The sequence below is a fragment of the Podarcis gaigeae genome (genome assembly GCF_964106915.1).
Source record: "Podarcis gaigeae genome assembly, chromosome: Z".
Taxonomy (NCBI): Eukaryota; Metazoa; Chordata; class Lepidosauria; order Squamata; family Lacertidae; genus Podarcis; species Podarcis gaigeae.
In genome coordinates this window covers 31,580,487-31,606,774 of record NC_139691.1, presented here as the reverse complement: position 1 = coordinate 31,606,774, position 26,288 = coordinate 31,580,487, and the positions used below count along the sequence as shown (strand labels likewise).

Sequence of the window (26,288 nt, the reverse complement as noted above, 5' to 3'; positions counted from 1 at the left end):
GGGTACAGCTACTATTGGTTCATTTAAGCTGCTGTATTTGGATCTTCTGTCTTATTGGTTGCCTCCAAAAGGCAGGACTGTGATTGCCTGATATTGTTCCCTCCAAAATGTATCCTTTCTAGCGAGTTCCCTGTCCCTATAAATGTAGCTCTTCCCTCCTCAGGCCCCAGTCTTGTTGCTTTAATAAAGAAGTGTTATTAGAGAACTGTCTCCAGCATATTATGTCAAGAGAGCTGAAATCACAAACCCCACGTCACAACACCTACAGGACCATCTCTCCTGGTGTGCCCCACAGAGGACCTTAAGGTCCGTAAATAGCAACACCCTAGAGGTCCTAGGCCCTAAGGAAGTTAGATTAGCCTCAACCAGAGCCAGGGCCTTTTCAACACTGGCTCCAGCCTGGTGGAATGCTCTGTCTCATGAGACCAGGGCACTGTGGGATCTGATTTCTTTCTGCAGGGCCTGTAAGACAGAGTTGTTCCACCTGGCCTTTGGCTTAGAATCAATTTGATTCCCTCCCCCTCTTTCTTTTTCCTTTCTCCTCCTGTGAAGAGGCTGCACCCTAATGTTTTAATGTTGTATTTTAATCTTGTTTTTAAATTGTATTTTAATCAACTTGTTTTTATTATTGGTTGTTAGCCACCCAGTCTTGGCTGGGGAGGGCAGGGTATAAATTACTACTACTACTACTACTACTACTACTACTACTACTACTACTATATGTAGCCAAAGGCCTTCACAATGAACAGCAGGGGACAAAAGCATGGCTTTCCTCTAAAATCAAACAACTGAAGTCTATAAAGGGCTACAGCATAAATGTTTACAAACACAAAATTTAAAATTAAGAATAGATTTTTTAAAAAAAATATCTGGGTGAATGCAAAAGCCCTACGTGCTGAGGCACAATGCAGGGAGAATGAAAGCTGCCACCTCGGAAACACCCAAGTTGTCATTTTTATGGAACCTTGGATCCTAATAGGGTGCCATTGTTGGATGATCTTGTGAAGTGCTTAATTGAAGTATTTAAATATAGAGGGTGCTGGGTTTAGATTAGGGAAATGAAGACATTTTCTTGTGAAACAAGAGACAATGTTGTATTTGGCTAGTTAAGGTTTACCACAAGCTTCTGTGTGGTTTCTATGCAGAATTAATGTCATTGCAATAAAGCAAGCACTGCCTTGTTTTCACACACCCAAAGTGTCACTTGTCTTTCATTTCTTAACTGTGCTGCAGGGAAAGGATGGGTGGGAAACAAGATCTGACCAGTAGGCCAGATCCTCAGCTGTTCTACAATCCAAAGGCATGCTGCTGCTCATCTTCACTAGACTATTTCATCTATGCTAAGAAAGACTGTGAGGGTTAAAAATAGGTGTGCATGAACTGTGCAGAACAGGGAAGGGGAATCTAGCAGGGTTGGTGGGCTTTGGGAGCCCAGGAACTTCCAGAGGGCCATAGGTTCCCCATACCTGATGTAGAAAAGATGAAAACTTCTCTCCCGTTTTGTAACATTTAGAATTTGAGATCATTTAACAAAGCTGATTGGCAATAGGGTTCAGTATCAACAGCGGCGTAGCGTGGGTTATCAGCACCCGGGGCAAGGCAAGTAATTTGCGCCCCCTAACCCGGGGCAAGGCAAGTACAGTAATTTACTCTCCCAAGCAGCAGCAGCGAGGCTTCTCTTTCCCCCGCGCTCTCCCGGAGCTGCCTCTTTTCTTTCCTTTTTTCCCTTTCTCCAAGGCTTTTCGCTTTCTCTCCTTAATTGATTCCCCCTCCACACCGCGGCGTTTCCTGGCTGCTCCCCCCCCCTTCTCCTCTCTCTCCTCCTCGCTCTGCTTGCCTTGCCCTGCCCTGCCTGAGGGCGCCCTGAGGAGACTCCGCTCTCCCTTTTGACCAGGCGAGGTGGAAAAAAGGGGGGAAAGTCTCTTCCCGCCCCCTCGCCAGACTCCCGGCTCCGCTAGGCTCGGCTCACTACCCAGGCGGCCAGTGGAGAGAGAGCAGCAATTACCATAAAGTTCCTCTCCCTCCGCTTCGCCAAGCTGTCAAAGCCCGGCAGCAGCGGCAACGGCAGCAGCAGGCGCAGCCAGACCCCCGCCAGCCAGCCAGCCCGCCCGGCTTCCTCTCCTTTTTTTGCCCGCGGCAGAAGGCTTTGCTCTCCCCCTTCCGCGACCTCCTCGCCAAGCTGAGCGAGCGCGGGCTCCCTAACCCGTGGATTTTAGTAGGGGCAGAGAGCTGCTAGTGCGAGTGCGCCCCCCGCCCAAGTTGCGCCCGGTGCGGGCGGCACCCCTGGCACCCCCCACGCTACGCCACTGAGTATCAAGAAGAGGAAAAAGTACTTTCCCGACACACTAAGCATAATTTATGGAATTTGCAAGTATAAGATGAGGTTGTGATAGTCGCAGGCTTAGACAGCTTTTGTAAAGGATTCTTAGGTTCGTGGAGGACAACTGTGAAAGTGCTTATTAAGCCATGCAAAAATAGTGGAACATGTGGCCCTCCACATGTTGCTGGACTCTCATCATCCCTGAGCACTGGCTGTCCTGGCTAGTGCTGATGGGGACTGGGAGTCCAGCAACATCTGGGAGGACCACAGGTTAGCTAACCTTGAAGTAAATGGATTTTGATCTGATGTAGCAATCCAAGTTTTTGTTCTACATGCTGTTTCCCAACAAAATTCTGCACACAGATTAACCCAGATCTAGCGCAAAGGAACACTGAATTCCACATGTAGAATTTTACTTACATTTATTTAGTTAGCTTCTGCTCAGTAGGGAGACAGCAAGCACCTAGGAAAGGCTTATTCCCTAATCTCCCCCCCCCCCGCCCTTTTGATGGAGATAGAAATGGGAAGAGGCATTGGGGAAAGGTGAAAGAGCTTTCATCCTATCTACAGAAAGTTAGCTGGAACTGAGAAAGCTATGGTTGCATTATACATGAAACCACCTGTTGAATAGAATATTAAGCCACAAGTCAGCTGCTCTGAAAAGAAATGCCACTTTTTTTTATTAGCAGAGAGAGATGCAGAAAATGCTGGTTTCAAAATATGACCAGAAATGCCACAGTGAAGGCAAGCTATTCTTATTCAAAACACTAAATGCATAGATCGGCAGAGGGCTGAGGCTGAAAGAGAGTACAAACTACATCAGCCGTTTCTGATGTTATAATTTCCCTGTTTGCAAAAATGTGTGCAGGGAAGCGCCTGGGCAAAATCAGAAAGCACCACTCTAGATCTGCATCTTGGAGCAAACACACTTGGCATTTGCCTTTCAAGCTTCTTTTCTTGCTGCAAAACCAGGTTCCACTTCAGAAAGTCACCAGCTTCCAGGCAACAGGCCTCAGGAGCACGTATGGCTGGTGGTGAGGTTTATGACTCAGAAAGATTCACAGAAAGATGATGTGCTTGCATGAAAAGGTGCCCCCGTATTGGGCTATTGCATCACAACCAGCTTGATCATGATGTTCCACACTTTTTTAAAAAGCTAACACAAGCAGGGAAATTATGTGTGTCACCCTGCTCACTCCCCCAAACCTGAATGGTATTGTATGCTAACAAATGTCCAAGAAAAATTTCATATAGGAATTAGAACCATGTTAGGTCACCGAGGAAGCCCCACAAAGGGCTGAGGAACCTGCACCCTCTAGATATTGTTGAACTACAACTCCCATCAGCCCCAGCCAGCAGAACCAACAGTCAGAAGTGATTGGAGTGAGGAGTCCAGCAGTTATCTTGAGGGTCACAGTCGACCCAGCCCTACCAGACAGCAATGATGTGGTACAAGTACTCAAGCAAAGGGTTGACACTTTGCTGGTGACCAACTTGTACGGTACTTGAAGACCACAGGAGGCTAGGCTACAATCTATACTCTTGTCCTGGATTTGTATTTTCCTGGAGAAGCATTAAATGACACAAATCTCCCCACCCTCCCTCACTTTCTGCTGCAGCAGTACTGTCCAAAATACATCACTTCTATGCAGAACTCAGCTTTAGATCTCTATTTTTGGCACTCCTGGAGGAATCTAACAGCTTATCTTATTATCTTACTTTGATGCATGAAGGGAAAGCCACCAAGCACCAAAAAATGCCACCAAGGAAGTACAGCATCACTTCCTGTTTACTAATACAGAGACCAGATTTTCACAGCTGCTTAATGGGTCTCTCTCTCTTTAGTTTGGCATGTCAAAGGTCAGTTATAGCAATGACCCTGTGCACCTGATTCTGGTCATACCTCAGATCACGTGGAGATGGGAGCTGCTTTCCTTTTCCCAGGAAAAAAAAAGTCTACTGGCCTAGCTAGCTGAATCCAGTTGCCAACCCCTATTTGACAAAAAGGTGTTCCAGCTACAGGAAATGGATTTGGCCCAGATCTTGCCAGATTCAGCAATGGAAATGTGTTAAACCACAGCAGACTTTCTACTACCTCTGTCAGCTCTTTCAACGCCTTCCTCTGCCTAAGATTAAAAACATAAAATATTTTCAGGCATTTACTCTCAAATACATTGTGAAGCTAATTTCACAGAAACAGAAACATGCACAAAACTTTTTTTTAAAAAAAAGACTGAACTGCATGAACTGCATGAACTGAAGACATAGGCAAGGAGTCTGCATCTGAAAATACGTGTTGCATTGTTAGCCATGATTAACAACTGAAGCATGGATGCAAATCCAATGTGGACTGGGTGGCAGGAAGTTTACATTCAATTCAGGGACAGAAAAAGTGGGTCTTTAGATGCTACTTGAGGGGCTCGTGCAATGGCAGGTAATGACTTCCTGTGTCACCAGAAATAGCAGCTCTTGATATCCCAACTTTGTCCTGGCCAAGAACAGCAACATGAGAGGAAGAAGTCCCACTGTGCTGGTAGGACCCATAAGAAGGTACTCCTGGTGAATGGCTTACATTCATACCTCAGCTGCACATACATAGAATCCTTTGTTCATGGCCAAAAAAAGCTATTTTGTACAGGCAGTGAGGTGGTTGGGCACAGTTTCTTCACTTAAGACATTCACTTGAATTCTAGCAGAAGTGTCCTCCATGTGCTATTCCTACTGGTACAAAAGGCAGCTACTGAGAAAGGCCCATAGTAGAAAAACAAAACTGGTAAGTTGCTCAGCCAGCAGAGAGATTCCCAACTCAAGGAGTGAAGAATTTAAGGAAGTTGGCTTTCTTTCTTTCTTTTTTCTTGAGATATTTTCTAGAACAGTGCTCAACTGCTTCAGGCCTTCCCTCGAAACAGCAGTACTGATGGTTAATTTTAGTTGCTGGACTTAATGGTCTTATGCAGGGGCCAATCTACTATGCAACTAGTGAAGTTTAAGCTTCAGGACCCTTAATCCCAGAGGGGCTCCAGAAGGGACTTTAGTGCAGCTGCACAAGTCAAATCAATTAATTTTTCAACAATCCCAAAGTTTGAGAGTCAGTAGCACAAATGCTGCAAAGGTGGAGTGTCGCGGGATAGCAATTTCAATCAAAATATGAGATGTAGTACAGTAGTTGAATTATGAATTTTTAATTGCAGTGATGTGTCATGAAACAATCCCATTGAGGAAGTCAACCGTGGTTACCCATACCTCGTTCCTGGTTTCAAAGGGGCCCCCATAACAGAGCAAGCATCAGGGCCCCAAAAATGTAGGCCCACCACTGGTCTTATGGGAAGTCAGTGCTTTTTCCCACCTGTATGGAGGAACATTGCCTTGTTTTGTGCTGGCATCCTTGGTACTAGATGTGAGTACCAGCAATTCATTATTTTTTTTAACCAAAGAAACCACAGCTGGGAATCCTCCCTCACTTTAGATGGTCATTCATCTTGTTCCAGTAACTTCAAAAATGTGGAAAGTCAGTCCTGCTGCCATGTCTGTCGCGCTCCATGCTCATTTTGCTGTGGGGACCATGACCTCTGCTCCAGAGTCCTGCCCTGACAGTGCCACTGCTCCTAATTCAATTACTTTCCTATTGCTCACAAGGTGAGAGGCTATCAACAAAGTAGGAGTAAATCCTTGGAAGGCCAAAGCAAAAAGAAAAGAAAAGAAAAAGCACAAGGCAAAAAATATATATTCAAGAACCAAAATGAAGAAAGGGCAGCTATCATGGACTAAGAGGAGCTATCATGGCAAAAGAAAAACAACGCAGGATATGGGGAAGGGGAAGATATCACTGCGCACAAACTGACGTTTGCAGATCTGGTAAGGAAGGACCCCCAGCATAGTTACCTGGCTCTAGCCATGCAGCTCTCCTCCCTCGCCACAAAACTTCCTGTAGCTGCTTTCCTATCAATATGGCAAGTTTGAGCCATCAGTAGGCAATGGGGACAGCCCTAAAAGCTTCCAACACCTGGCACTTGTGTATTTTTGAAGGTGTTTGGAGACTGGTGGAGGTGGAGAGAGTTCTCTCCCCACACTTCTAAGGACACTCACTTGTCCTGTAGTCAGCAAAACTATGGAGTGCCAGTGTAAAGAATGCCCACTGACCAAGGTTAGCATTATAGTTCAGTTACAACAGCAAAAAGGCACAACAAGATCTGGCACCTCGAGTGCTGCAGCGGACTTTGATTCCTTCCCGCACCAAATGTGTCCATTGTGCCGTGAAAGCCAAAGGGAGTTGGACAACAAAAGACCAAAAAACTGGGATAGTGTGTGTGTGTGGGGGGGGGGAGGCAAATAAACTGCATGGGCTGGCTGACAATCAAGTAATCCCATGGGGAACTCTCCTCCTCTTGCGAGCAGAAGGTCAAGTCTGTGAGGTATATTGTGAAAAGCTCTCTCATTCCTGGATCCGCAATTCCCTAAATTCCGGAAGCCCAGGTCAAGCTAGGCTTGCAGCCCCAGGAAGCGGGCTGTATTCAGCACATCATCTCTCGTCAGGTAGCAGCCGCAGAGCTGGCGGTAACCTGTGAAAGACTCCCGGCCGTGCAGAACTCGCCAGTTGTCCACAAACAGGGCCTGCAGAAAGAACGAATGGGAAATTTGTGTCCACGCCTCAAGACTCTTCCTATACCTGTTGCATCATTGGCGTCTGGTTAGGTAATCTTAGCAGGAACAGACATGTAGCTCGTCTCCCCCATTCTTTTGGAAATGGAAGACAAGCTGAGGAAGCTGCTTTATACAAGGGTCAGAAGATCTGTCCACCCAACCCAGGATTGTCTGTACAGCTTTGCATTACAACTCTCTTAGTGGGGGGTAGGAGAGCTAAAAATAATGTCAATATATTTTGCATCTGGCAACCCATGAGCCCCTTTGGTTTCAGACAGTACATGGGTATGAGAGTCTAAAAAGCCTGGAACATGAGTTTTTATTGCCCTCTAGTGGCTATGGTGGCTCATTACATACAAAGTAATGTATTTAATAGACATGTATATCCGATTATGACCAAACTAAGCCTCCTGATGTACATTGTGCTCTAGGAAGCAGGGTTTGGTCAGAATCTAGCATACACTTCCAGAGTTAATGGTAAAAACTTTACCTCTGGTCAATGAGCCACCATAGCTGCTAGAGGACTGTGAAAATTTGCATCCCAGGCTTTTTAGACCTGTCTACCTATGCACTAGCTGAAACCAAAGGGGCACATTGGTTACCAGATGTGACCCCCCCTACATCACTATCTGGGTCACAGGTAGAGGGGTCTTTCCCACCACTTGAACTGGAGAGGCCACGTATTGAAGGAGCATGTGTCTGTCTGTGTACGTTTATGTGTCTGCTCCCAGTACGTTTCCGAGCACAATTCAAAGTGTTGGCGCTGACCTTTAAAGCCCTATATGGCTTCAGCCCAGTATACCTGAAGAAGCATCTCCACCCCCATCATTCTGCCTGGACACTGAGGTCCAGTGCTGAGGGCCTTCTGGCTGTTCCCTCACTGCGAGAAGCCAAGTTACAGGGAACCAGGCAGAGGGCCTTCTTGGTAGTGTCACCCGCCCTGTGGAATGCCCTCTCACCAGATGTCAAAGAGAAAAACAACTACCAGACTTTTAGAAGACATCTGAAGGCAGCCCTGTCTAGGGAAGCTTTTAATGTTTAACAGACCACTGTATTTTAATATTTTGTTGGAATGCGCCCAGAGTGGCTGGGGAAACCCAGCCAGATGGGAGGGGTATAAAATAAATAATAATAATAATAATAATAATAATAATAATAATAATAATAATAAACAACTGTGTGTAGTCATGATGAGGCTATTTATTACAGCAACGATGGGGGGAAGTCAGCTGGCTCCTTTCTCCCTCCACCCCAACTTTGAAAGGTGGGTGGGTCCACACACCTGTCAATCATCTCAAGTCATTTGTGACATCACAGAGGGCCTTCTTGGCATTTGTGCTCGCTCTGTAGAACGCCCTCTTGTCAGATGTCAAGGAAACAAACAACTATCTGACTTTTAGAAAACATCTGAAGGCAGCCCTGTATAGGGAAGTTTTTAAATATTTGATGTTTTACTGTGCTAAATGCTTTTACTTTGTTGGAAGACACCCAGAGTGGCTGGGGCAACCCAGTCAAGATGGGCAGCATATAAATAATAAATTATAACCATAACCATCATCAGGGGATGACTTCAGAAGGTCTCCCCCTCAGCACCCCTCAACTGATGGGGGCTGAGAGCAGCCCCAATCTGAGCCACATCTTTCCTTGCTCTACATCTTATGCCACATATGATGTCAGACCTTGGACAGATGGGCGTACAGCCTCATGGGCTAAACTGGCCTGTGGGTTTGAAGTTCCCCACAATATGAACATAAAAAGCTACTTTATACAGAGAATTGAGTGTCGGTTGCCCACTTCACTCTTGAGCAGATGTTAGTTTGGTGTTCAATTAGTGCTGGGAGCCTCAGTATGTTCCCTTCATGTTTTGCTTGAGATACTTGAAAGAGATAACAAGGGTGGTTCAGATGCAGCACACATATATTTCTGCCCTCCTGCATGGAAGAGGTTGGACACAAAGCGAAGAACAGCCCTGCTGGATCAAGCCAAAAAGGCTCCACAAGTCCAGCATCTTGCTATCACTGTGTTCAACTAGATGCCTATGAGAAGCTTGCAGGGAAGACCAGAGCAGCCCTCTCCCCACCTGCGATTCCTAGCAAGTGGCAGAGGCTCTGGCAGTCAGGGTAGAACACAGCCATTGTTGTCACTAAGAGACATGAAGAGCCCTCTCCTCTGTGAACACGTCCAACCCTCTTTTAGTATATGTAAAGGGACCCCTGACCATTAGGTCCAGTCGTGACCGACTCTGGGGTTGCTCACTCATCTCGCTCTATAGGCCGAGGGTGCCGGTGTTTGTCCGCAGACAGCTTCCAGGTCATGTGGCCAGCATGACTACGCCACTTCTGGCGAACCAGAGCAGCGCACGGAAACGCTGTTTACCTTCCCGCTGGAGCAGTACCTATTTATCTACTTGCACTCTGACGTGATTTCAAACTGCTAGGTTGGCAGGAACTGGGACTGAGCAACGGGAGCTCACCCCGTCGCGGGGATTCGAACCACCAACCTTCTGATCGGCAAGTCCTAAGCTCTGTGGTTTAGACCACAGCGCCACCCACGTCCCTTTAACCCTCTTTTAGTGCCATCCAAATTGCTGGCAATCTCTACGTCTTCTGGGGGCTAATTCTGTAGTTTAGCAGTGGAAGAGCACTTAACTCTGAGCTGCTAGTACCAAACGCCTCCACACCAAAGCCACATGCCAATCTGCTTGCCATGACTTTACCTTGCCCGGCTTCAGCTTCACCCAGAGCTCATTCTCTGGTCTCCTTAGCTCGGCGGTGAGAGTGCGGTGTGCGCTGTACCAGCGGTGCACAGTGTCGTAAGGCACTGTGTTAATGACGGCTCGGTCGTAGTTGTTGTACCTAAAATAAAGCAGCAGAAGGGAACATCCTCGGTGCACTACTTAAGGATTGCAATCCCCACATGGGAACCAGTAAGTCTCTAAGGATCCACATGGGCAGAGGCATGACTGCTAGAAGTGATATCTATTTATCAGTGGGAGCAAACGCTTTGTGTATATCAGAGGAAGGGAGCCTGTTGTTAAGGCTTCAGTTTCCACCAGCCAGTAAGGCTAATGGTCATGAATGATGGGAACTGTAGTATAGGAACATCTGTGAAGCCAAAAGTTCCCTATACCTGTGCACACATAAATTGGACTTGGGTTTTCTGCAGAAATTACGGGGAAGGACAGGAATGGTGTAAGGTGTGCACAGCCAGTAAATTTGCCCAAATGGTGCATCTTTTAGTAGCTTCACCCCTGTGATTTTTTTTTAAAAAAGCAAATGTTAATTTTTTGGGGGTCATTCAGTAGGAACTTGCCAGGGGGCGGGGGCAGAAGGTAATTTTGCAGCACAACTTGATTTTCCTTCTTGACCAGCCAGATTCCGTAATAAAGTGGTAACTATTTTATCAGCACAAGATCCACAATGAAGCATTGCCTGGGCTCTCGTACAGGACTATTTGCTGGGATGGCTAGAGGAACAAACAAGGACTGTAGATATATCTAGGATCACATCCCTGCTCAGCTCTGGCTGAACTCTGACTGCTTAAGGCCTCATCTGCACTATACATTGAAAGCAGGATTGTGTCACTTTAAAACAGTCACTGCTTCCTCCAAAGAATCCTGGGAACTGTAGTTTGGTAAGTGTGCTGAGTTGTTAGGGAAACAACTATTCCCTTCACAGAACTACAATTCCCAGTGTTTCCCAGGAAGAGGTCACTTGGGTATCTCTTCTGGTGGTGGAATATGCAATTTGACCATGTTTGCATGAACACAAACTGCTCCATCTGATGTTGTCACAACCCTAGTATCCAGCAGCATCCAGCATACCAAGTAAGAGGTTGCAGAGTCACCCCCTAAGGAGCCAGAATGGGTTCTTGACACAAAGCCTGATGCTGGAGACCAGGGGGGCTGCTAAACTGGAGTCTGGTGGGCAAGAGCCCCCTGGACCAGATTCCTCAACGCCAGATCCAGGACCCTCACATGTGCTTTCCCTGGGCCTGAGAAGAACTGCCAGTCCACAGGCCCAAGTGTATCCCCTTTAAGGACTGTAGCTATCACAAAGGAGGTGGAGCCTAGGACTGGCAACAGAGGCTCAAATGGCCTCAGTCCACCTCTAGCTTTGTTCACTTGGAGTGCTCTGTGGTGCTGCAAAGACCAGGGCAGACACTAGCCATCTCACCTGATCAAGTAGATCTCGTTGTTCCAGGGGTAGACATTTAAGACAGGCCCAACCCCAATCATGTGGTTGTGGCAGCCCCCCACATTCTCGATATATTCATGCTTCAGTGGCACCTTGGTGAGGAGCTCAAAGTCATCCGGGGCTTGCTGGAGCACCTGCTCTGCTGCGTAGAAGCCATCCACAAGCAATGTACGACCACCTGTCCCTTCGTGCCGGAGGCAGTGAAACACCTGGATGCTGTGGAGGGCAAGGAAGGAGCCGGTCACTTGGTGGCAATAAGTACATTCAGATGTGTGTGTGGGGGGGGTATCCTGTTAATGCTCCTGTATTGTTCCTTTCACAATGCATACCTGTTGCATTATGGAACTTTGGCTTTTTGACCAATATACTGCACCAGCTAAATGTTGTGCTAAATGTCACTGGGTGTGGTGTGACCCAACTATGGACATTATTGTAGAAAATCACTCTTTCTGCATGTATACTTCCATTTCCCCATAGAACCCACAGGAAAGAAATGTAGGCTGGCATTATCACCCCATATTTTGCCAATTACTCCCACGATCTTCTGGGTTAATGCAGTTGCATGCTGATTTTGTTCTGGAAGTAATTAACATGGAAATAAGCACCGAATTTCCACTATGCTTCACTAGATTTCCAGTAATGGCCTTTATGTCATGCGAAAGTTTAAATATAATGTGGAAATTCACAGGGAAACTGAATGTAGCCTGGAAAGTGATTCTGCTGTGTCTCTAAGAGTGGCCCTGACAGGTCAGATCAACAAACTCTCTTGTGGTCCTTTGTAAACTCTCTTGTGGGCCTTGTTCTAAACCAGGTGTGGGACACTAGAGCTGGCCAACAGTCAGGATTCTTACCTCTCTCCCTGTCCCCAATACGACAGATGAGCACAGCCGGCCACCTGCCAATCACCCCAAGCCACAATGTCAGGTTTCACATTCTTGTCTGTGTGGTTTGAAACCAAAGAGTGCAGGTGAAAAGCAAAGCCCTGTGCTCTGTTAAGCATGGAAAATGAGCTGCATGTTTGTGCTTCAAAGCCCCATGCACAGGACTTTTCAGGCACCACTGATCAGCTGACTGACAGTGCCTACAGCCTCTCTTTTGGCTCAGCCATGTCATATGTGGCATCAGGTGTAGAGCAGGTAGGTAAGGCTTGGTGGGCCAAATGGGGAGGCCTAACAGGCATAACTAGGTCTGTGGGCCAGGGGTTCCCCACTGCTGTTTTTGACATTACTCTTGTCTTTACCGCTTTGGCTCCTGGCTCATTAAAAGAAGTCTAGTCCCTGGGAGGAAATTAGTAGAAAGCAACAGCATCCATTCCCTGATACAGAAGGTATCTCAAGTAGAACAGCACCTGGTTCCTCCTTGCTTTGGGCTCCTGGAACATCAGACTTCAGGTTGCTGTCAAAAGGTTATTGAATCTGCATTTCTGGATGCAAACCACTGAATGCCTCCTATATGCACCTGGTTCAGTCACCTGGATTTAGTTAGGAAATAAGGCTAAAACTTCCACTGCTGCATCTAGTTTGGAATTGGCCTAAAGAATATAAGCCTGCAATGAACCTGGACCTAAGCCTTCTGTATATAAAACACAGACTATGCCAGCAACCTACAGCTCCTGTCCACTTGTCTATTTATGTAGAGAAATGTGTTTAAACCCTCTCCTTCTCTGTTGCTTCTGTTAGTTATTAGAAGGGGCAAAACTAATATTGCAAGGTCTCTGAAGTTCAGCTGGCTTCTGAGATCCTACAAAGCTTTACTATCTTGAGGTCTCGAAACCTGCTTCTTGTCTTTTGATCATAATATATTACATATAGTGGTGAATATAATAGTGCAACCTCAGGCTTTTTCAACTTCTTTTCTTTTCACCTCAGAGAGATTTTAAACTTTGCAGTCTCTGTGCTGGATACGTTCTCCCAAAATCTTGTCCAACGTCAATGTTTTCAGGACCTGTTCAGAGCATTATTCAAGCAGGCGCAGGCTGTTTGGAATTGCCACAGGTTAAAGGGACTTAAATTCCTCTGTACTAGAGCTCTCTGCAATGTGGCTATATTAGGGTGATGGCCAGGTTTTGAAATTCACGTAACTGGGTAATAAAAACATCAAACTGCTGTCACTAGTAATAAAGGCAGGACTGCTTAGTTTCCTGTTGGTTTTCTGAAGCACTCTGAGAAGCTGGAAGAGATGATCACAGCTGGGGAGTCCCTTAATGCCCTGTGTTGTTGCATTCTTCACTGTAAAGGTAAAGGGACCCCTGACCATTAGGTCCAGTCGTGGCCGACTCTGGTGTTGCGGCGCTCATCTCACTTTATTGGCCGAGGGAGCCGGTGTACAGCTTCCGGGTCATGTGGCCAGCATGACTCAGCCGCTTCTGGCGAACCAGAGCAGCGCACAGAAACGCCCTTTACCTTCCCGCTGGATCGGTACCTATTTATCTACTTGCACTTTGACGTGCTTTCGAACTGCTAGGTTGGCAGGAGCAGGGACTGAGCAACGGGAGCTCATCCGGTCGCGGGGATTCGAACTGCCGACCTTCTGATCGGCAAGTCCTAGGCTCTGTGGTTTAACCCACAGTGCCACCCGTGTTCCTCCATTCTTCACTGTACTCCTTTCAAAAATAACCAGGAAGCAGGTGATGTGAAGGACCTTTAGAGAACCACTGCCACAGAGTTGACACTACTGACCTAGATGGGAAAGTAGTCTGATCTGATAGGATGCTGCCTTATACCAAGGCAGATCATTGGTTCATCTAACTCAGTACTGTCAACACTGACTGGCAGCAGCTCTTCTAGGGTTTCAGACAGGGTTCTCCCCCAACCTTACCTAGAGACGTCAGGGACCTTCCTTATGCAAAGCAGATTCTCTACCACTGAGCTATGGCTCTATCTGATGTAAAAACAGCTTCCTGGGATTGTTAATAGGCTGGCTCCTAATTGCAGGTGCAGCCACTGTTAATGAGCTCAGGGGAGCCTGCCCTACTGACAATGACTGAAGTCATAGCAGACTCAAAATGTGAATGCCCCACAAACTCTACAGCATTTGTTGAGGTAAAGTGAACCTGACTACTCTGGCAGGGTGGGTTCCCTGAACCTTGTAAGGTGGGGTGGGAATGGGGTAGTTATTGGAAGATTTAGCACAGGTTAAAAAAAGTGTTTCACGCAGCTCAGAGTCAAACTATAGAACTCTCTCTCCCAGGAGGCAGTGATGGAGGGCTTTAAAAGAAGATTAGGGAAATTCATAGAGGAGAAGGCTATCAATGGCTTCTAGCTCCACAGTCAGAGGCAGCAATACCAGCTGTTGGAAACCACAGGAGGGGAGAGCTGCCCTTGTGCTCATGCTCTGCTCCCTGGCATACCACAGGCATTTGGTTGGCCACTGTGAGAAAAAGGATGCTGGACTAGATGGGCCATGTAAATTTGTTAAACAATTCAGGCTTCAGGATAACTTTAAATACGTCTGCATTACTTACTTAATCACCTAGACAACGCTTGGATGGAAGCCCAATGTAGGCTGTTCTAAAGACGTAACCGGGATAGAAGTATTAAACATAATAATGTGGTTAAAGCTGATCATGACAAAAAGGAGCAGTGCATTTGTGACTCGTGTCACTCCCTGCCTCTTAGGCCATTGGAACATACCCACAGGGTTCCTGGAAATAAGTGGTATCTGTGTGACGGTCCAAAGCCAGCTTGGTGTAGGCTGTGTCTCCCCGGGAGAAGTCAGAGGTGAAGTGCCACATCCTGCCATAGATAGTCTCCCTGGAAAAGGAGAGAGAGAGAAGCACACGCATAAAGGCCTCTGTGTTGGCATCAACCACTAAAGCCATGGCAGGTGGGCTTGATGACAATTCATGCAAATAGGCAGGTGAAGGAACACCTGTGCAGACCAATTCTATCTGTGCTTGCTCAGACGTAATTTCCACAGACTTGGAAGCATGCATGAAGTTAGATCTTTCGACGAAGGGGCCGTATATAAATATGATAAATAAATAAATTACAAGAACAGGTGAGTTCCTCAAAATACACATCTCGGGTATCAAAGTCCGGGGAAAACAGGAGTGTCTTCAGCATAAGGCAGAAACAATATGATGAAGGTTCCAGACACATCTCTGTGAGGAGGAATTTCTGCAACTTAAAAGGCTGTCAAAGAGAATGCCCTTTCCTGGGCCACTGAACTTCTGAGTGTGATGGAACTGCCAAGAGGGTCTCCCTCTGCTTATCTAAACACCTGCAATCAGCTATTCCTACTTCAGCTGTTTCTCTCTGAACCCAGTCCTGAATTCCCTTCTGGGGTTAAGGATAGCAAGTCCGAATCTTGTCTGCACATGCCAACCTTTCAGGAGTAACAATATTTACTAAAGCAAGAACAAATCTGGGTGGATTTGAGAAGATGAAAAGAGAATCTAGCCTTAAGAACAAGCCACGCATGGAAGGGGTTGAAAGGAACAATTATCAGACACAGCAGCAAGAAAGACTAGAAGCTCCCAGGCCAAAGAGGCTGCTCAGGCCACTTCCAGGCTGGAGAGAAAGGGAGCCAGCAGGCAGGCAGCTGGTATAAATCCCTTCTTTCCTAATCCCCCGGGGCAATCCAGGGTCAGCCTGACAACTGCAGTTTAAATTGGAAGGGGCGGAGAAGAGAAACATTCCTTGTACTTTCCTCTGACGTCCCAAGCACTGCTTTGGTCTTTGGGTCTCCAGGGGCTGAGGCTGTTTCTCCTAACCTTTCCAGGGAAAACAGGAAGCAGTGATTGGCGTGAACACTAAAATGTTCCCAGCCTGCCAAAAGAACTTGCTCCTTGTTCTATGCTCAGCTCTGGCAGCTCTTGAACAAATGCTAAAGGAAAAGATGGTACTCTTCCCCCCCCACCTTCTTTATTGCGAGCAGGAAGAAAAATAAACCCCAGTTCTGTGCATCAACACAATAATCCTCAATAGACATCAGCACGGAGCACATTATCTAGGGCATGAGAAGAAATGCCACAACCACCAGGGCCCAGATGCAACTGATGCAGGTAGACAAGGACTAAACAAACCTGGAGCACTCCAGATTTTTTGGACTGCAACTCCCATCAGCCTCATCTAGCACAGGAGCTGATGGGCATTGCAGTCTAAAACACCTAGAGGGCACCAGGCAGCTGAAGGCTGGATTAAACCATACCCCAGTGGTAGAACACAGATTTTGCATTTAGAAGGTGCAAGATAATAAAGAAAATGTGCTTTTTAAAAAGTACCCTTTGTTGCATATATAAAGTGCTTTGCAACTCTCGACCTGCCTAAATTCTTTTAACACGGGGTGGAGAAGATGCAGCACTTCATATGTCTCCGGACTAAAATAATCCATAGCCACTGGCTGGGTCTGATGAGAGCTGGAATCCAACAACATCTGCAGGGTCAGAGGTCAATGCTTCCAAGTCTCTTTCCAGCCCTATGAGCAGGAGATGCTGAATGGAAAGGCTGCAGACTCCGGAATGCTTCACTCCTTTCTCAGCTCAGTCAGAGGAGAAGCACAGCAGTGTTGTGACCCAACCCAGGCAAGCCCCTGACATATTTCCACTTACCAAAACACCCACACAGTTACCTGATCAAGCTGATCCTCTCTGCTAAGATCTCGGTGTCTTCTTTGGTTGGAGGGACGTTTTCCACAAATGCGATCCCGTAGAGCAAGAAGTTCTGCAGGAATTCTTTCAGGCCCTCGTTGGTCTCCAGGAAGCTCTGGCAGTCCACTGAGGGCACTTGGGCTTCCTGGTAGATCTGAGCATTCCAGAGAATGCGTGGCTGCATGACCTGCTGCTTCTGCCCTTCGTAGCTGTTCTTCAGCAGCCATTCCAACCCGTACCTCGTCACGTGGCCATCTGGCCCTGGGAGACAGACAGGATTAGTGCAAACGTTTTCCGAAATGCTAAAGGCAGATCTGGGTAACTGATAAGCCTTCATAAGATCAGAGAAAAAGAGAGAGAAACACACAGAGTCCACAGTCTGTTTCTTCCAGCAGCCTTTTGTGCAACCCTTTGATCTTCTATGTAGCGTCAATGCAACCCAGGGCTAGTGAAAGCTGTTGTTGGGATTCCAGATGTTGTTGGACTCCAACTTCCATCAGCCCCTGACAGCACAACCAATGATCAGGGGTGATGGAAGCTGGACTCTAAACAACAGAAAAAGCCACAGGCTCCCCAATCCTGATCAAACCTATAGGCTCACCTTCTTCTATGTGAAGCTGAGCCAGTCCTGCATTAACTCTGCAATATTTTGCTGGGTTGGTTCTACGCCTAGATTTATGCAACTGGAATTTGGTTGCATACTGAGGTTATTTTGAGTGCATGTTGGGATTTTATGGGGCTTATGTTTGTTTTGCCTTTACTACTTTTAGCTGCCTTGAGCTTCTTTGCAGAATAAGGTAGAACATGAGTTTTAAAAATAAAACAAAACTCAATGAAATACTGATTGAAAGAGTGGCTTGGTTTGATAAGGTTTAGCATATGGCTGAAATGACCAAACTTGCTGAACTTGTTGTTCTGTATATTTATAATGAAAATATTCAAGTAAAAGTAAATAAGCAGTAACAACTTCACTTTCATCTAAAACCAGAGCCAGCCAGAGGGCAGTTGTTTCTCATGCCCTCAGTTTACAGAAGGGCTTCTTCTCAAAACAACACTTAATCAAGGGAGAAGCTTGCATGCTTCCCGTAGGCATTTGGTTGGGCCCTGTGAGAACAGAATGCTGGACGGGTTGGGCTTTAGGCTTAACACAGCAGGACTCTTATCAGCAGGAAAACATATAACGATCGCAGGGTCTCTTCTAGGGCTGTTCTCTAAGAATTAAACCTCTGTATTATGCTTTAACTAAGTAAGAAATTACTTTTTAGTTATTACGTACTAGCTAAATATTAAATTGAAGTAGACTAGAGCCCAACCTTGTGCCTCCAGCTGTTTTTGGACTACAATTCCCATCATCCCTTGCCACTGGTCTTGCTAGTCAGGGATGATGGGAGTTGTAGTTCAAAAACAGCTGGAGGCACAAGGTTGGGAAACACTGGACTAGAGGATGTATTGATGTTCTGTTGAAGTTTCCAAATATCAATTTCCTGTAACCAAGCAGCTAACAGCACATTATGTTGTTAAAAACAAGGAGGTGATTAATCTTTCTTAAAAACAGGCGCAAATCATACCTGGCACAACAGAATGCCCAAGGAGCTATAGGTTTCATGCATGGGCAGAATCATCAAAAGCAGGAAATAATGTTGGATATTTTAAGACCCTTTGCCATTTTAGGAATGAAAATTAATAGTCACAGGAGGAGAGACAAGGAAGTATAAAGGTGGGGCTCAAATTCTGTGCTGCTGTGATTTTGACTGCGTGTGGTGCTTCATCAATGGAGATTTGTTTTCTTACACTTCTTCTGAGTTTGTAAGTCTAGAAGCTTTTGCTGTGAAAGGGTGTGATTGGTTTACTTGTTTTTGTTTATTTATTTTGCTATTAAATAAAAATCCTTATTGGTCATTTGTCTGCAGCGATATGGTATGTGACATTTGCTGAAGCTCGAAAGCCTATGTCTTGGGAAAAATTGCTGAGTTCTCAGCAACCTTTGACCCCAGCAGTCTCCCATGAATGCTGGTTACTCATTGACTAGAAGGAGTCTTTAAATGGTTTTGGCTGTTATTTTGTTCTAAGAATTGTTAGGAGACAGAATAAGAATATTGCTCAGTCAGTTCAGAAAGACAGCTCAGTGAAGTAAGCCTGAAGTCCAAATTAAGAGGAGTTCAGAAATGTCCAGTACATATAGTATACAGCACAGTAAAAAGCAATAAAAGCAACTGAATAAATATAGGGGTATAAAATTCAAGTCCACAGGAAAGGGTCTATTTTTAGGATCTATTTATATCTATTTGTGTTATTTAATAGCAAATTTTGATTAAACCTACTTTTGACAATTAAGCTTGCTTTTTAATCCAAGAACACGTGAAACAGTATGAGGATGTGAGAATGTGTGAAGTTGCAATTGGATAGGTGTATAACAAGAATGGAAACTTGATGACTATATAAGACAACATCTAAATGGATTCCTATGAGAAGGCGATACCAACAATTAAGCTCAATAATTGATCAATATTTAAGATAACATCTAAATGGATTCAAAGAAGAAGAAGGTATAATAATTTTAAAGTGTGCACATAGTTAACACTGCCTGCCTGGATGCTCTTAAGTATTTGTTTAAATGTCTTAGAGAATTTTAATGGTTTTGAGTATGGAATCAGCTGTTTGCTGAAATGATGTTGCTTATTTGGTTTAGCTACTTCCCATGGTTAAAGTACAAAAGGTATTTACAGGACAATATTACTGAGTTTTGAAGAATAATAACTGAGAAAAATGGAAAATGTGATTAAGTATCTCAAAAATATTAATTACTGTAATCCAAAATCATAGTTGCATATGATTTGGAAATACTTCTTTGTTAATTCCTGATTCCTGCCAGGAATATCCTTTCTGTTTTTGCTTCTTTGCCGATTTTGTAGACCTGCCTCAGCAAAAGGGCAACAAGAGCAACAAGGAAAACAACCATTTATGTTTTATGCTATGTCTTATTTACTTGCTATTAGTCTTGTGGCCGTAACAAAACCATATTTGAACTTATTTTATTATGACTTACTTTTAAATCCTTAAGAATCCCTATTGACTCCTTCTGTGTTGGATTTTTTTTTAATTATTAAAAAAAATTACTTTGTAGGAATCCTTAAGAAGCAAATTCTTGGTATCAGGATCGCTAGCGAAGTCATGAAGATGGGTGTGAACCCATCTTTTACAGGTTCCTTTTCTTTAGATGTTCAAAGAACTTCAAGTTTCCTCTTCTTTTACCACGAATAAACGGAAAAAGCCTTTTGGTTTCTTCTTTACTCAAGTTGTGCTCTTGAGAAATCCTTCTCTGCATCCTCCCCTACTCCCTCCTTGTCTAAACCCCAGAAAACAACGCTCCATGGACTCACAGGTAAGAAAGAGTGTTGTTTCATCCACACGGATGCTCTTTGGCCTGATGCACAGATCCACACTGGCTGTGTCTAAGCTGCGCTGGTTGGTCTTGGTATTGTAGCAGGAAGCCGAGCGGCAGTGATCACGTAGCCAGACGTAGTCAAAGCGCATGAGGACATCCCCATATTTCAGCTCTAGGAAAGACACACGCACACACCACTTGGCTAAATGCAAGAAACAATAAGGAGGATTTTCTTCCAAATGAAATCCCATTCTTTGCAAGAAACTTTTAATAGCAGCTAATTTAGGTCACATGCATCCCACAGATTTAAAGCAACTCCAAAGAATCCTAGGACCTGGAGCTCCCACAGCCATGACTATTAAAGTGGCATGAATGTGCTTCAAATGTACAATATGGATGCAAACTTCTAATAACGAACACATTCTGCAAGCGCGCATGGCAACACAGCCAAGACAGCACCAACTGACTGACAAGAAGTCAGCTTCAAGCAAGCTTGGGGGAATTCCGAGGTTTACAAAAGTACAAAAAACTCTGTGAGGAGGGAGACCCTAAAGAAAAAGAGGACTCACACAGCTCAATGAAGGCTGAGTTTGCTCTACAGGCAATGGAATGCTGATTGACTAACTGCATGGAGGGGAAAACTGAATGTCCTAAGAAAGCAGCACGGCTGGCTGGCATCTTGAATGGAAGCGCTTTTGCCCAGGAAGCCACTCACATGCTCTGACATTTATCCTTCCCAGCCCTTCAAAGCCCCTCACCCCCAGGCTCCTTACCCAAGTGATCATCGTTTAATTGCCAGGCACACTTCAGCGACTCTGGGGCTGTGTGATGCCAACGGGTCAGACTTGGAAGGGTTTTCCTGAAGTTGAGCAGCCATGGCACCCGACACCTGGGACTTTTCTTCAGTAGCCGCTGGGAGCTAGAGAGCAGGTGAATCAGCTGGCGACCCCACATCCTGGGAAAGGGAGACCAAACAGAGAGAGACCCTCACTCACATTATTAGAAAGAGTTTTGAAACCATACTGCAATCCATGTTTGATGCTCGGCATGCAAGGAGCTGCGTGTGTGACGATATAAGAAGAGAAAGACACTTTGGGTGAAACCCTGGATTACAGCTGTGCCACCTGATATGCAGCTGGTCTCTTGGGGGGGGGGAACCTGCAGCATCCTCAGCCAAGATGCTGATCTGGGGGGTCACTGCTGGGTTTTGTCCTTTGCATACGAACAGGTAAGCAGGGCTGTTGTGCAACAGAATTCCATGCAGCTGAAAATACCTTACCTCCCTCCCAACCAACCCTGTGTGAGGTTTATCTGCATTCACCTGGAGGGGACCTTTTAGAACAATCAAGAGTTATTTGCAATGAAGAGATAAGACCAAGGCCATGTTGTGGGTTATTGATCACACCCACATCTCAGACACTTGCTAAATCAGACCGCAGTTGGGAGACTGCTGTTTTGGGTGGTAATGGGACTTGCAGTGTGTCAGCTGCTAGGTTGTGTGATGACAACAGGAAAGAGAATTAGGCCAGTAGCTCTTGGGTCTTTTGCTGGCGATAGTCACATAAACGGCCTGCTGCAATCAATCAGTCCTCTGCACCTGGCAATTATATGCTAGGAACCATGGTGTGGCACAGAAGCACACGTCCTGCTAACTTGATCTGCTGGGAGACATGATTGAGTAGAGACTGGCTGCAAATAAGCCCCTGATGAAGTGGATTTAGGAACATACAGGGTTGTCAGATTATCAAGTCAGAGTAAGTTCAGTATTGCCTATTCTGACTGGCAGAGCTGTACAGGGTCTCAGGAAGAGAGGAACAGATTATAGCCCAGTGGTTAAACACATGCTTTTCATACAGAAGGTGTCAATCTCCATCATCTCCAAGTAAGGCGGGGAAAGATTCCTGCCTGAAACCCTTGAGAGCTACTGCCAGTCAGTGCAGACAACACTGAGTTAGATGGATCAATAGTCTGGCTTGGGGTAAAGCAGCTTCCCATGTTCTCATATGTGGTGTCCCTACCTGCAAGAACACTCCCACTCTTCCCAAATCCTAGTGACAACCAAGCAGGGATTTCTCAATGTCAGCAGCATCCTTACTTGACTACTGGTTTAGGTCACACAACAGAGAGGTCAAATAGGTATTTTAATCTTTATGGCGGTATTTCACAAAGTTATGCAACTGACTTTATATCTCAGCTCAAGGCAAAAACCAGAACTGGTATGGCAGTGATGGAAAGAAAACACAACAGGAGGGGGGAAGGAGGGCTGCAGAAAGTTGCTCATAACTGTAGAAAAACTCCAAAAGCAGGACCCAGAGCACTAATTCAAGCATTCTCACAGCAATTATTTTGTGATCGTGCTAGCATGAGATGTAAGGTTTGGCAGGGTATAAACATTCATTTCATCCAAGGCTGGTTCAAGACATTTTGGCACTTGAGATGAACCACAAAGATCTACACTGGGAACAAGGGGAGAATGCAGCCGCAGCAACAGTGAGCAATGCATTCATTGCAGGTTGGATCTGCTGCCCCTATGGATTCTGCCACCTGAGGGGGTCACCTCATCTTGCCTCATGGGTGGGCCAACCCTCCTTTCATCTACTAAGAACTTCAATCCTAGGTACATTTACTGGCCAGCTGCAATTCCCAGCATTTTAATCTTATCTGTATTATAATTTTGTTGTTGTTTATTAAATTTCTATACCGCCCTTCATCTGAGGATCACGGGGCAGTTTACAATATGCATTGTTGGCACAGCACTAGAACACTAGAACCAAGTTAAACAGACCAAAACAACCAACTGGGTTCAATTCCCAGCATCTCTAGGTATGGCTGAGAATAATTCCCTGCCTGAAACCCTGAGATCCACACTGCCAGGCAGCTAGATGAACCAATGTATAGTAGATGAACTCAGTACAGTGGTACCTCGGGTTACATACGCTTCAGGTTACATACGCTTCAGGTTACACACTCCGCTAACCCATAAATAGTGCTTCAGGTTAAGAACTTTGCTTCAGGATAAGAACAGAAATTGTGCTCTGGCGGCGCGGCGGCAGCAGGAGGCCCCATTAGCTAAAGTGGTGCTTCAGGTTAAGAACAGTTTCAGGTTAAGTCCGGGCGTCCGGAATGTATTAAGTACTTAACCCGAGGTACCACTGTATAGTATAAGGAAGCTCCCTATGTTTGTAGTGTAACAGGCAGCTCAGTGGTAGAGGCATCATTTGCATTTCACGTTCAAGCCCCGATATCCCCAGATAGGTTTCCTGCCTGAAACCCTGGAGAACAGCTGCCAGTTAGTGCAGACAAAACCAAGCTAGATAGACCAAAGGTTCAACTGTATACAAGTTAGTTTCCTATTACAGCTTTTTAAAGGGAGTTGACAAAGAAGATACTGTGAAGCAATTCACATGAACAGCATAACATACACATTAGAGTTCACATTTATCATCAACAGATAAGTTAGCAAGAATGATTCTTACCTTTGGTCAAAGCTGACCCTTTGAGATTCTCAAATTATCGATGAGTGGTTAGACTGTGGCTATGATGCTGCTCTCAAAGCATAAAGCAGGGGACATGATATACTTTTATCAGACTGATTTTTGCTGCTACAAGAAGTTGCAAACTTTCGAGTTTCAGGTGAATTGCCTGTTGGCAGCAAAGACGTATTTTTCAACCACCTGCTTTCTATTGCCGAGGTTCTGCGCCTTTTCTTGTTTTGTTTAACCAAGAGTGCTGTGAAATGCAAAAACTTGCAATTTTTTTCCAATGCCAACTTAAGCTTGTCTGATAAAAAAGTCCCTTTAATTAAAGACAGCAAGAAAAACTACTTCTGCTATGTTCTCCAAATGCATTTGCTCCCAAAACTCTTTCCAAAGGGAGAAGAAACTAATTCACACATTGATAAAATGCAAACATAAAACACGGAGAAAAATATGATCCTTGTATTAAATCAAGAGAGGAACAATCAACAGAGCACTCAGTACCATAAACTGCAGAATTAGCTCTTAGATCCCCACTTTTGATTCCTAGATAGCAGCTCAAGAGAGAGAAAAACAAACCTGAAGAGTGGAATTGCTCATTTCGACATGAAGTTTCTCTAAGCATCAATGAGATATTTGAATGACTGTAATTCCAAGAGCCTAACGGGCATGAATGCGTGTGCAGAAACTGAACAGAAAGTTGTTACAAACCTATGCTTGCTCCAACAAACCTGCCAACAAGACTCTCCTGCGTTGCCAAGAGCCTGGAGTTAAAAGCTGTTATCTCCTTCCCCACACACAGTCTCTGTCACCTTTCCCGTTCCAGTATCAAAGGTTGCCAGAGACAGACTGAATATATTTCACAGCTAAAGGGCTCACAGCCCTTGATCTAATCAGTCCAGGCGATTCTGTATATTCAATTCCATGCATGAGAGGCTGGTTACCAGGGGAAGATTGGGCAGACCCCAACCATTATTTTTGCTCCTGCACTGCTTAAGTGCCCACAGTATCTTTGCAAGGGAGGAAAATGGGGAGAAAAGCAGAACTAAATGACCACACGTCTGGTGACCCCTTGGCTACCCCCACCAGGTCCAGTGATTACCAGCTGGCACTGATCCCAGGTGCTCGTGGCTCACATCGAGATTTTGCATGCACCTTTAACCTTTACAATAATTCAGAATGTTTAAGGAGCCAAAGGCTGGCAGAGACACACAGATCAACGATGGAAATTTGCATCAGCCACCAATCATGGCAATTTACATACAATGTACAAACATATACACAACTGAGCAGATAAAATTGCCAAATTAAATTTAGAATTAGAAATCAAGGGGAACAACATGGCTCTTACAATGCCCAGTAGGTAACAGAAACAGTTAGGAGGTAAATTTTCTGTTATCCTCAACATCCCTGAACACTTCCTTGTTTTTTAGGGAAAGGCTGAGCAATTACTTTGTCGTCAAGCAAAGTTTACCTCCGAACTTCAGCTGAACATTCCAACCAAGTACATTCCAACCAAGTACAAACTCAGTGATGATTGGAGCTTTTAAGGGAAGAAAGTGGTCTTCTTCTTTGTGGGGACAAGAGACTCTTGCTTCAAGGGGGCCAGACTGTGCTGGGTCTGACCCAAGAGGTGAAAGGTGAGATGGAATAAAGGAGAGTGATCAAGAATTGTCAGAAAATCCAAAAACAGCAGAAAGGACCAGCCATGCCTAGGGCATGTATTATTGGGGCAAGAACAGAATTTGAGGAAAAGGCAGGAAGGCAGTGCAGCTGCAGCCCGTGGGAAGCTGCTGAGCAACAGAACAGCTTCCCTGTGATGATCTAAGGAGGGGGAAACAGTCCTTCAGCTACCAGTATATCCCCTCCCTGGTCAGAGGTCAAGGCAGCTTATTGGTGCTTTTAAAAAAATAATAATTGAAAAAGCAAAGCAAGCAAATCAAAGAGCTAAGTGCTTTCCAAGGGGAAAAAAATGAAATAAAATAAAAGGAAGGCCATGGTGACATCAGGTCTCCAGAGAGGTTTTTTGCTCTGTTTGCACAGAGGATGCTGTGACTACGAAAAATGGAGATACAGCACGATAGGTTCCAAGAGTTCCATGTATAAATAAAAATGCATATACACTTGGAATCAACTAACCTCGCACAAGCAACTTGAGGCTTCTGGAGCTTGTGTACCAAAAGATTTATATCCCCAACCTAGACAGAAAGCTTAAAAGCTCTTTCCCACTGGTTTCCCCGTCTCTCTACTAAGATGTCCTCGCAAGGCTATCTGCAGAGGCAAATTTAGGGTAGTATGGCCAGTTCAGTTGCACTGGCTGCAGACCATCAAGTGTGCTGCAACTATGATGTAGAATAGAAAGGAGGGGGGTATTTGTCAAATTTTGGCATCCCACATAGGATCTGCTGAAATTTGAGACCCCCAGGTCTGTCACTGAAATCCAAGTTCCTGCACACTCTTGCAAGAGCATCCTAGACCCGGCGCATAGAGAGGGCCTTGCTTCTCCAGCAAGGCAAAACGAAAAAAACAAAACAAATCCTGCACAAAAAGAGATTTGAAGCTCTCAGATTTTCTTGCACTTAAAATGTGAAATTTCAACTGCACATGGTTAAAACTGCACAAGTTACCGTATTTTTCGTCCTATAGGGTGCACCGGCCCATAGGACGCACCTCGGGGGTT

General features: G+C 45.3%; 1 protein-coding gene and 1 long non-coding RNA gene across 3 annotated transcripts in view; both read right to left on the bottom strand.

The window, feature by feature from the left end:
* Positions 1-2,972: 2,972 nt before the first annotated feature.
* On the bottom strand, positions 2,973-26,279 carry LOC310836881. Its single transcript, XR_014560295.1, has 2 exons — positions 26,236-26,279; positions 2,973-3,723 (listed from the first exon to the last, which is right to left on the bottom strand). It is a non-coding gene; the product is annotated as an uncharacterized lncRNA (long non-coding RNA).
* TMLHE (trimethyllysine hydroxylase, epsilon) overlaps positions 2,973-26,288 on the bottom strand; it is a 29,116-nt gene continuing 5,800 nt past the window's right edge. The window contains exons 1-8 of one of the 2 annotated variants that reach the window (XM_083722390.1): positions 25,349-25,641; positions 20,906-21,087; positions 20,128-20,304; positions 16,729-17,008; positions 14,790-14,909; positions 11,137-11,373; positions 9,678-9,816; positions 2,973-6,931 (exon numbers count right to left, since the gene is read on the bottom strand). In XM_083722390.1, coding sequence (XP_083578516.1) covers positions 6,800-6,931; positions 9,678-9,816; positions 11,137-11,373; positions 14,790-14,909; positions 16,729-17,008; positions 20,128-20,304; positions 20,906-21,086 — 1,266 coding nt within the window. In that variant the 5' untranslated portion in view covers position 21,087; positions 25,349-25,641 and the 3' untranslated portion in view covers positions 2,973-6,799. Of the gene's footprint in view, positions 6,932-9,677; positions 9,817-11,136; positions 11,374-14,789; positions 14,910-16,728; positions 17,009-20,127; positions 20,305-20,905; positions 21,088-25,348; positions 25,642-26,288 lie in introns of those variants that run through there. The other variant, XM_083722389.1, reaches the window with a different exon arrangement.